Consider the following 10,696-nt stretch of genomic DNA (forward strand, 5'->3'; position numbering starts at 1 on the left):
GCTTCATAGAGTGCAGGATACTTCCCTTGGCCTTAAGTCACCCACGTGCTTTTATCTTTGGTGTCTTGAGTACATGGTCTTAGCAAGGCAAACAGGCCTGGGACAGGCATGAACTCACCAAACTCCCAAACTTAGGTTTGGCTTCCTCTGAATTTTAGGGTCCTTCTATTGACAAATGTCTACTGGGTACTGGTAGACCAGACCCAGTCAGGCCACCAAAGGCTGTGACTGTTCAGTGTGCAGCAATGAAAGGTGAGCCTGGATGCTGCAGACCACAAGATGGAAGGGGTTCGCATGGGACTGGGCCATGTGGGATGGACGTCTTGGAGACTACTACCAGGAGAACGAACTTGCTCAAGGTCACGTAGCCAGGAAGCCTAGAAGTGGAAGACCTAAGGATTTAAATCAGGGGTATCGCTTTGAACCCTGGGTTCTTCTCACAAAAAACTAGCCAAAGGCGTGCAGGTCATGACGACGGAAGTCAGCGCAGTGTTGGCAAGAAACCCTCTGGGCATAGATACTCATTCTTGCTTAACCAAATCACATCGGCCGGAAGTGCCTTCTGTCTTTCAAAAACCGTTTTTACCAAACCCGACAGGTGCCCTGGGCGCCGGAAGTGATGTTATCCACGTGGTAATTCAGGAGGCGGAGCTAGAGGGGAAGCCCCATCCTAAGAGTGAAACAGCGGGTTTCGGAAGGTCCAATGAGGGCGGGCAGCGTGTCCCGCCCTGTAGCGACGAGGACGCGCCTGCGCAGAGGTGACCGCACGCGCGCGATTGGCTCCGGGGGCGCGGTGAGGAGGTGAGCGGGGGGCCACAGCCCGGGCTGGGGGATTCGGGTGCAGGAGGGCAGGCTGGGGCAGGCCGGGACGAATCAGGCCGTAATCCGCGCGCCAGAAAGGGGTAGCGGACGAGGGAATTGGGGCTGGGGTCCAGTGTCTGGCAATGCCGCAGGGGGCGGGCTCTCACGCTGTACGGGGCGGAGCCCTGGGACTCGGGGCGGGACGCGGAACAGCGACGGTGCGAGTGGAGGGCGGAGCCCAGCCGCCCGTAGAGGGGCTAGGACGACTGCGGGGCGGGGTCTGGCGTTTAGAGGAGGAGCCGGAGCAGGTGGAAGGTGGAGCCTTGGGCTCAGAGACGGAGGGTGTGGGGTCCCAGGCGTTGGGGGCGGGGCTTCAGCCGGTGAGTGGCGTAGCTCCTGTACTGGAGAAGGGGCCTAGAATTGCCGAGGGCGGAGCTGTAGGTAAGGGGGCGGAGCCACGTGCCCTGAAGGGCGGGGCCAAGGAGCCTTGTGAAGAGCTGAGCCCAAGTAATGGCCCGGGGCGCCCACGTGGGGGCGGTCTCCGTGGTGGCCGCGCCTGGGGTCGCGCTAGACCTAGAACTCCCCCTGGAGAGATTGTGTGGGTGGAGCGGGCTCGGTGCCCCGCTGACTCGGGGCCAGTCTGGGTGCCCCGGAGGCCCCCGAGAGCTCAGAGCTGGGGGGGCACCTCTGGCGGAGGAGGCACGGCCCCGGGATGGGGGGTACCTCCGGAGGACCGTGGCTCCCCAGAGCCTCCTAGCGGAGATGTATGGGTGCCTCGGGGCCGGCCACCTGCAGCAGCTGCAGAGGTGTGGGTGTGCTGGACAGGAGGCAGCTGGGTGTGGCGGGAGTGGGGTCCTCCGGTCGGGACTAATCCGGGGCAACCGGATAGGGTTTGGACTTTGCGTAAAGGGGCGAGCGGGAATTGAAGAATGGAGATGGGGACCGGGAGGAAGGGAAGGTCTGGTATTGAGTAAAGGGGCGGGGCCCTGGCTGCTGTGGCCTCCCCTGACCCTCTCCCCTCGCTGCTGGGGTCCTCGGCCAAGCCCCCTTCTCACGGGACTGGTAAGTGTGGCCGCAGAGGCCAGGGGACAGGGTGGTGATAGTGGGATTCCCCAGGAACAGGCAAAATACAATGGGAGTGGCATCCTCCTGATACTGACTGGAGTTCCATGACCCTCCCCTCTTGGTCTGGGGTTGGGGACTGTGTCTACAGAGACATGAGGCTGAGCTGGGTCCTGACAATACTATCCATTTGCCTGAGTGCCCTGGCCACAGCCACGGGGGCAGAAGGCAAACGCAAGCTACAGATTGGAGTGAAGAAACGCGTGGACCACTGTCCCATCAAGTCTAGAAAGGGAGATGTCTTACACATGCACTACACGGTAGGTATCAGGGTGGAGCTTCTGGGGCGATGACAGTTCCTGGGAACCAGAAGGGACTGGGAATCTCATTCTTCTTTCAATTAGGTAGATGACCTTGAGCCCTTTCCAGGAGTCTGCCCTTGCCTTTCCCTGTACTCATCATCTAGGTGTTAGCATGAAAATTACTGCACCTGGGCTACTAAGGCATTGTCTCATTTATTTATTTATTTTTTAAATATTTATTTATTATGTGTACAATATTCTGTCTGTGTGTATGCCTGCAGACCAGAAGAGGGCACCAGACCCCATTACAGATGGTTGTGAGCCACTATGTGGTTGCTGGGAATTGAACTCAGGACCTTTGGAAGAGTAGGCAATGCTCTTAACCTCTGAGCCATCTCTCCAGCCCAGGCATTGTCTCTTTTAAGAAATGTAACTACGCCGGGCGGTGGTGGCGCACGCCTTTAATCCCAGCACTTGGGAGGCAGAGGCAGGCCGATCTCTGTGAGTTCGAGACCAGCCTGGTCTACAAGAGCTAGTTCCAGGACAGGCTCCAAAACCACAGAGAAACCCTGTCTCGAAAAAGCAAAAAAAAAAAAAAAAAAAAAAAAAGAAATGTAACTACTAGTGCTGTGGTGACCCCATTGATGGGGTGGGGAGAGTGACTGGGTGAAAGGGGTTCTGGAGTGGTTGGTCACCTCTCCTTACTAGTTTTCCCGCCGTCTATCCCACAGGGGAAGCTGGAAGATGGGACAGAGTTTGACAGCAGTCTACCAAAGAACCAGCCCTTTGTTTTCTCCCTTGGCACTGGCCAGGTCATCAAGGGCTGGGACCAGGGGCTGCTGGGGTGAGTCTGGGGTACATGTTGCAGTGATGCAGGAAATAAGCTGTGGGAGGAAAAGTCCATTTGTGGAGCAAGGGTCTGGGCGCCCCACGTGCTGAGCATGTATCATCCTGCAGGATGTGTGAAGGGGAAAAGCGGAAGCTGGTGATTCCATCTGAGCTGGGTAAGAGGCCCTTGGGGTTAGGGGGACTCAGGGAGGGGGAGCAGGGCACTTAGATGTCCCTAAAGTGGTTAAAGCCACTTCAGCCCACGGGTCCCCACACTATCTAGTTGCCCTAGTAATATGCCACTTCCAAGTCTGGCCCGTGTTCAGCAGCCAGACCCGGCAAGGCTTGACTCAGCTGTAGTGTGACCTTCTGCGACCTTGTCCTCCTCCACTGCACCCCCTATTTCTGCCTGCCTATGGCAAGCTTATCTTTTATGAGGGCTAGAAGGAAGTCTGGCCACAACTTACTTTGTGTCTTTATGTGTTTTTGACAGGGTATGGAGAGAGGGGAGCTCCCCCAAAGATCCCAGGTAATACCCCTGACACCCCCACCCCATGACCTTCCCCGGGTCCCGGGTCCCAGTCTGACCAGACTTCTCCCTTCAGGTGGAGCAACCCTGGTGTTTGAGGTGGAGCTGCTCAAGATAGAGCGACGTTCAGAACTGTAGCAGGCCGCAGAGGGGTAGGAGACCCCTGCCAGGGACCAGACTGCTTCAAAACACAACAAAACAAACAAACAAAAAATTTAAAACCCAAGAGTGAGTCTGTGTTTTTTTGTGAATTCTAAGAGACTTAGGTTAAGACTTTAGCTTCAGCATAGGGGGAATAGCTCAATGGCTCAGAATGGGGCATGGGCCTAATATGAGTGAATCCCTCCCCCACCAGATCCCCAGCTTGGGGGAAGAGAAAATAACACTAGCTTCAGCCTCAGCTTTCCTGATAACTGCAGAGCCTTGAGGGCTGGAGACCCTTACCCAGTGCAGTAAAAAAAAAACTTAAGAGAGCTGGGCAGCACTGCTTCCCAGCCACTTGGCATACCAGTCTGGGAGCCAGCATGGGGTTATCACAGGAAAGCCTGTGGTCACCCGGGGAGTAGCTGAGTGGTGACAATTGTAGAGCAGTGTGTCACCCCCCACCCCCCAAAGACCAGCCAAGCCTATTAGCTGCTCCAAGGCCATGTGATCCCAGCTTTATTTTTAAAGGGCCTGCGCCGCAGAATCAATATAAAAACACAAAAAGTCCCATCAGTTTAATAACAATAAAAAACCCCAAAAATGGAAAACTGAGGGCAAGGGAAGTGGCCCCTAGGCAGGGGCACAGGGATCCCTGCTCATGGCACCAGGCCTGGCCGCAGGGTCCCCTGGTATTGCTGTTGCTCCGAGGTTGGGGGCAGCGATTGTCCTGTGGGAGCCATGGTCATCTGGGTCAGGACCCTTACTTCTTCTGGGGTGTGCTCAGCTTCTGCATGCCCCGGATCTTGTCCAGCAGGCCAGAGATGAAGGCCTAGATAAGAGGGAAGAGGGTGTACCATTAGTGAGGCTAAGACCCAAGATGATAATCTGACATACATACATACATACATACATACATACATACATACCCACCCACTCTAAGGTTAGGGAAGACAACTTACCTCAGTGGGTTTGTAACAGTCAACTAACAGCTCCTGATGAGGGAAAACATAGTGAGTTCTTGGGAACAGGACTTACAGTTTACCTATACCCTCCCAAGGGACTGAGGCCACTCAGGGACATAGCTAAGTTAAGTTCCATGACCCTCGTCTTTCCAGAGGCAGAAGATGACCCACACAAAGAAGGTATGGCACCAGGGCAGAGCTTCCCCAAGGGGCAGTGTCTCCAGGCAGCCTCCCCTGGATGACTTCAGCTTACCTTCACTCTAGCAGCCCGGGTATCATCGCTTTCCATGTCCAAGAGTTCATCCACATCTATCTCCAGCTCTGGGATCTCCTCCTCCTGGGGTAGGGGTGGGAGAGAAGGACAATGCCTCAGTAGGAGGGGGCCTGGAGAGGACTCCCTGCCTAACTCAAAACCGTACCAGCCCTCCTCGCCCAGCACAAGACAGCTGCTCTGGGAAGGAAAACAGATCAGGTCTGTGCCAAGGCAAATTGCCCAATGAGGGGGAACTTCCTGTCCCTGCCAGTGGGCACCAGGGGCGCCAGAAAGACAGGGCTGGGGACCTTGGTCTTTGAACCTAGCAGATGTGTCTTCTCAGGATCCAGGACCTCTAGCTTACTAGAGCACTGGTGGGGCCAGCTGTCCCAGTTCATCACAGTCCCCTCCCCTCCCCCAAACACCTGTCACAGCTTCCTGGGAGGGAGGAGGAAGTGAAGGGTGAGGGGTCAATGGGAAAGACCCATGCTTGATAAAGGGGGAAACAAAGAGCCCATGCTTTGAGGAGAAAGGGGTACACCCCCCTCCTCAAGGGAACAGCTATCCCACTTGGAGCCAGCTGCATTCCAGGGCTGGGCTAGGGTAGGCATCACAGGGCAAGCCCACTCCTCCACCCTACCCCTGGGGGCCTGAGTCACCATCTGAACAAGCAGGGAGTCATGGGGTGGAGAGCCAGAGTCGGGAGAACTGGCTAACCGGTCTCCACAGACAGCATGGCAGGCTAGCCCACTAGAACAACTCAGATCCTTTATACACTTGAAACAGACTTGTGCCTTTCAACTAGTGTCTACGCTAGTCCAGAGAGACAAACTAGATCAGACCTTTCACTGTCAGCCCAAGCTAGACCCCTGCCTCCAGTTCTATTCCTGTAGGCTTGGGGAGAACACCATGCTTAACCTGGGGTAGCACCACGAAGGACGCAAGGGTCGAGGCAGAGGAGAAAGCTAGTGACTCAGGTCAGGCAAGAAAAGCCACACACTGGGGAGCGGCGAAAGTAAGACGGGTGGCTTAGCAGCAGAACTCCCACTGACTGTTGACAGACTGACGGTGGGGTTTCCGAGCAGACCGACTTAGGTCCGGTTCTAGGGTATCGGCACGGGGTGGGGAGCGCACCTGGCAGTCGTAGAGACGCGTGAGCTGTTCTAAGATCCACTCCTCCAGGTTGAGGCGCTTTCGTAGCTCCTTGCGGTCGTACTTGACGGTGACCTTCCCTTGCCGTCTCACCGGGCCATCATCATCCGCGCCCCCCGGGCCTTCGCCGGCCGCCCCGGGGGGGCTCTGGAAGTAGACACGAGGCCCCGTGCTCCCACTGCCCGGCCCGGGAGCCGGGGCAGCCAACGCCGCGCCCCCCGCGGGGCCGCTGTCCGCCATGGCGGCCGCCGGGGCCACGTGCGCGCTCGGGCCCCTCCCTGCGCCGCCGCCTCCCGGACGCCCGCCGGCTGGCTCCGGGCCGCTGGCTCCGGTTAGCTCGCGGGCTCCGCTCCGCGCGGCTCCGCGGCGAGGGCGGCGGCGGGGGCGCCCGGGGGCAGCTGCAGCATGCGGAGCCCCCGGGCTTGGCCTGGCCGCGCCCCGCCCCCTCCCCACCGATCCGCCCGCCCTTTGTCCCCCGCGGCCGCCGCCCGAGCCGCCGCCGCTTTCTCTGTCTTGCTCTCTTCCCCCGCCCCCCGACCACACCCCCTTAAAGGGCCAGCCCCGCTTCAGGCGCCCCCCCCTCTCCCCAACCCCGCCTCCTGAAAGGGGATAGGAGAGGACCTAGTTTGTAGGGTCCGGGGCTCTACGGTACCCCCTTAATTTAACCTCTGGCCCCCAAACCCAGACTTCTAGGTGTCGGGTGCCTGGATCTGCACGTCCGCCAGGACCATAGTTCTCTTCTGGCCCTGTCTCATTCTGTCACTGAGGCCGAAACAGAGGCGGGCTAAGGCATAAGGCCGAGTAGGGCGCGGATCCGGTGAGGAACGTGAGAGACCCTTGGCCAGCAAGGGGCAAGATGACGTCCGCGAGCGGGCCGACACGTGGATGGGGCTTCCGGGGATAAGGGAGTGCAAAGGCGTCCAGGAACTCTCCAGGTGCCGGGACACCCTACTTGTTTCGGTCTCACGGCATTCAAGAAGTCGGGAGTTAGGGCGTGTAGAGTTAGCCTGCGGCTTACAAAAGCCAGGACCCCAGGCGACCACCGCCCACCGGCTGAGATGGCGGCGCGCGGGGCGTTGTGGGCAATGTAGTCCACGGCTCGGCGTTGCTGCTCCTCCCAGCTAGATGCAGAGCCCGCCGCGAAGCGCAAACTTGTTTGGGGCGCGCCTCTCCTGGATGGCTGGGTTATGCTGGGTGCGGCCCTGGGCACCCTGCAGCTTGCGTGGGTGCGAAGGAGGAAGCTCTGGTACAAAGAGCAAACCAAAACTCACGATGATAAAGGTAATAATAGCAGTTGACCCCAAATGAGCGTTTATTTGGACCTCATCCGGCCTGTTCCGCTTTGAGTTTTCCCAGTAGCTCCTCTATCCTTCACACTTTAGGAGACCACGTTCCTTCCTTCACTGTCTGAAACTTTAAATTGTCTCATTCATCCATTTCTCTTTCTCTCTTTTAGACAGCGAATTTTGGTAGCTGAGAGCACTGAAGACCTTGTTTGCTAATACCCAACCTTGGAACACCCTGTTCACTGTCAAACCTACAGGCCTTAGTAAACTATCTGGTCCCTACAGAACCCCAACCCCTAAAACTCTGACTCTGGCAGACGACTCCGTCCTATTGGTTAAACAAATGACCATAAGAGAATGGTGGACTTTGTTTAAATAGGAAAACCCGTGGAAACTTCAATTATGGCAACACAGTTAAATCATAGATATAGGGCCGGGCGGTGGTGGCGCACGCCTTTAATCCCAGCCGTCGGGAGGCAGAGGCAGGCGGATCTTTGAGTTCGAGACCAGCCTGGTCTACAAGAGCTAGTTCCAGGACAGGCTCCAAAACCACAGAGAAACCCTGTCTCGAAAAACCAAAAAAAAAAAAAAAAAAAAAAAAAAAAAAAAAAAAAATCAAAAATCATAGACATAGGGCTATATATAGGGGGACCTGGGATTTTGAGCCAAAGCTGTGTGGCACACACTATGGTAGAGTCTACCAGTGTCCCGCTCCCAGCCCCGCCCCATCTCATACACCCCAATGAGGTTGTATGGCACTTTCTGGGACGTCTCTCTGGCTGGCTCACCCTCTTCAGTCCCAAACAGTCTGAGGATTACAAAGACAGCAGGTCCTAGCCCCTTATAGGCATCTTTTCTGTAGATGCTACAAAGAAAAAAGCCTCTCAACAGGTGATGTTCAGAGGGTAAGTTGGGCCCAGGGTCACACAGATGGTATTGCATCCAAACCCAAACCCAGGATTTTGGGCTCCTCTCTTATGCTGTATATATGTGTGTATGTGTTATGACTGTTTTGTCTGCATGTATGCATGTGTATCACCATGTGCCTGCAGCAGTCAGAAGAAAGCTTTGAATTTCCTGAACTGGAGTCACAGATGTTTGTGAGATATCATACCGGTGCTGAGAATTGAATTTGGGTCCTCTGCAAGAGCAGTGTTCTAAACTCCTAAGGCAGCTCTCAAGACCCTCTCGATGCTATTCTTGGAGAGAAACCACAAAGGCTAGGGTTGTAGGTCAGAGATTGAACATTTGCCTAGCATGTGCAAGGAAGAGCATGGGTTTGATTCCCAGCCCTGTAAAAATAAGATGCAGGGAGAGGAGCCTGGGGTGGTAGCTCCCTTGGTACAGTGTACCAATGCCTTGGGTTCGATCCCAAGCACCACATGAATTGTTTGTGGTGGTGTACACTTGTAACCATAGTTGTGGAGGCAGGGGGATTGGAAATTCAGAGTCATTCATCGTTACTTAGTGAGTTTGAGGCCAGCCTGAGAAACATGAGAAATAATAAATAAAACGAGAAGACAAGTTTAGGAGTGGTGTTAGCGTGTGCCCGAGGATGGGAGGTGAGCTGCTTACCAGGAACCTGGCTGGGGACAGTTCTTAGCAGGGGAAGCACTTGAGTAAGTTGGCGTTCCCCCCTCCACAGCCCATTGTAAGACATCAGCCTCTTATGGGGCTAGAGAGTCTGGCTCCTGCTGTGGCAGGTTAGACAGTGACATGCCTGACCTCTTCCATGCCTGAACTAATGGGAGAGTCACTTTTCCCAGGACTATATTCCCTGTATGCTCAGCGCACCCCCACCAAAGGCTCTGCCTCTGCCCCCAAAGTGATGACACTGAACACTGACTTTCCTGGTTAACGTGACCGTCTCCAGTTCAGTTCAGATGCCAGGTCCTTCCAGGGGTGGCCCATTCTGCTTTTTCCTCCAGCCACCTTGTGTGTCGTCCCCATCCCAAGGCAGCCTAATTTTCCTGGGGCTGGCTATTGTGTCTTGTCCCTTCCTGTGACTATTCAGTGAGAGCAGAAAGATGGGTATGCTGGCCTGTAGCCTTCTTGGAACCTGGGCTTCTTCATAGAACCCTAGCGTTGGAGCACAAGGGGTTAGGTTTGAGTCCTGACTCTGCCCAGGAAGTGGGCAAATCACTCATATGCCAGGAGCCAGAAGATCCTGACCTCTCTGTGACCCACAACACAGGCTCTGGATCCTTTATCCTGCTGTGCTCACCCACCAGCCCTCCTGTGACTGGAGTGTACCTCAGCCTCTCATCCTGCCTCCTGCTCTAGCTTCTTTTTCCCGTGTTCTACCTTTCCCAGGGGAGTGTGGCCCCCTCCCACCAGAGTGTAGCTGAGGATGCTCGCAGCACCTCCCTGAAGCAGAGGCCCTGGGGAAGGACCCATGGGCTGAAAGCAATCCCTTAATCGAGGGTAGAAGCCTGAAAGGCTGCCTTCGTCCCCCCATTATTGCTTGCCGAGAAACTATTACCATTCCAAGGAGGAGGAAGGAGCCTTCTAATGGGGGGCTGCCGGGCCTCAAGAGATTAGCCGTGGGGGAAGAAGAGGGACTGGCCCAGCAAACGGCCTCCATCCTGTTTCCCAAGGACCTGCTTCCAGAAATTTCTCGGAAGGTCTCCTGAGGAAGACATAGGGCCTGAGGTTCAGGTCCTGACTCCAGATCTCCTAACCTTAGTGTTGGTGAGCAGGGTCCCCTGTGCCAGAGCTCAAGAGTGTCCTTCCTTTCCTCCTTCCCCTCTGACATTCCCATTTCTTCCCTAGCTTATGGGAACTCTGGATTTGAACCTCAGCCTGGGGGTACAGAGCCAACCTCCACCCTGAATGGCTCTGTTTTCCCGAGGAGGTTGGTGATCCCTGGGGCTCTGAAGGGTTATTTCTTTTACAGGGCCCTTTTAAGAGAGGGAGAGGATCACAGCGCTGCACACCCCCTCCCCTTTGTCTCCTCCAGAGCAGGGAGCAGAGGCCGGAAGTCAGAATGAGGGTTGAAATCCTCTCAGGAAGCTGTGTGACCTTGGGCAAGTCCCTTCCCCTCTCTGGGCCTCAAGTGGAGATAATAATCACACCACTGCACAAGGCTGCTGTCAGAGTCAACTAGACTCATTAAGTTTGCCGCCATTATGGTGGGGATTTGGAGAACAGCCAGTGCCAGGCAGGGCTCCTCCTGAGGCCTGAGAGCCTGGGGCAAAGGCGCCGGTAGGGAAGCTCCTCCTTGGCTGACCCTCCTCCCCCAGAGCCAGCTCCAACTCTTTCTGGGTTTCTAGGTGACTTGGCTGGCCCCTCTGGATGAGTTCTACTTTAAACCTGCTGCTGCTGCCTCCTTTGTATTGGGGGGGCTCCCACAGGGGCCCTCAGGCAGGAGCCCCCCC

At 56.0% G+C, this 10,696-nt stretch overlaps 3 protein-coding genes across 5 annotated transcripts; 2 read left to right on the top strand and 1 right to left on the bottom strand.

The window, feature by feature from the left end:
- The first annotated feature begins 657 nt into the window (after positions 1–657).
- Positions 658–3,742, top strand: Fkbp2 (FKBP prolyl isomerase 2). Of its 3 annotated transcripts, none has more exons than XM_057779395.1 (6): positions 658–801; positions 2,015–2,183; positions 2,897–3,009; positions 3,123–3,169; positions 3,487–3,522; positions 3,599–3,742. In XM_057779395.1, exons 1-6 carry the CDS (start codon positions 704–706, stop codon positions 3,658–3,660), a joined length of 525 nt encoding a protein of 174 aa, XP_057635378.1. In that variant the 5' UTR covers positions 658–703; the 3' UTR covers positions 3,661–3,742. The 3 variants fall into 3 exon arrangements, with proteins under 3 accessions (XP_057635378.1, XP_057635380.1, XP_057635379.1); XM_057779397.1 differs by lacking the exon at positions 658–801 and adding an exon at positions 1,220–1,242; XM_057779396.1 differs by lacking the exon at positions 658–801 and adding an exon at positions 1,723–1,863.
- Positions 847–1,727, top strand: LOC130880393 (translation initiation factor IF-2). The gene has a single exon (XM_057779394.1). The coding sequence runs from the start codon at positions 945–947 to the stop codon at positions 1,725–1,727; it is 783 nt and encodes a 260-aa protein (XP_057635377.1). The 5' UTR covers positions 847–944.
- A 417-nt stretch (positions 3,743–4,159) lies between the features above and the next one.
- Positions 4,160–6,541, bottom strand: Ppp1r14b (protein phosphatase 1 regulatory inhibitor subunit 14B). The gene is given in 5 exon segments (XM_057779398.1): positions 4,160–4,495; positions 4,626–4,658; positions 4,882–4,965; positions 6,016–6,404; positions 6,407–6,541. Coding segments are annotated over 5 exon segments (609 nt in total). The 5' UTR covers positions 6,441–6,541; the 3' UTR covers positions 4,160–4,426.
- Positions 6,542–10,696: the final 4,155 nt, after the last annotated feature.

Source organism: Chionomys nivalis, chromosome 8 (genome assembly GCF_950005125.1).
Source record: "Chionomys nivalis chromosome 8, mChiNiv1.1, whole genome shotgun sequence".
NCBI lineage: Eukaryota > Metazoa > Chordata > Mammalia > Rodentia > Cricetidae > Chionomys > Chionomys nivalis.

Coding starts and splice junctions, on each gene's coding strand:
- LOC130880393 (XM_057779394.1), top strand. CDS start 945: ATGCCGCAGGGGGCGGGCTCTCACGCTGTACGGGGCGGAGCCCTGGGA.
- Fkbp2 (XM_057779395.1), top strand. CDS start 704: ATGAGGGCGGGCAGCGTGTCCCGCCCTGTAGCGACGAGGACGCGCCTG. Junction 2,184..2,896: donor TCTTACACATGCACTACACG/GTAGGTATCAGG, acceptor TCTATCCCACAG/GGGAAGCTGGAAGATGGGAC. Junction 3,170..3,486: donor GGTGATTCCATCTGAGCTGG/GTAAGAGGCCCT, acceptor TGTTTTTGACAG/GGTATGGAGAGAGGGGAGCT.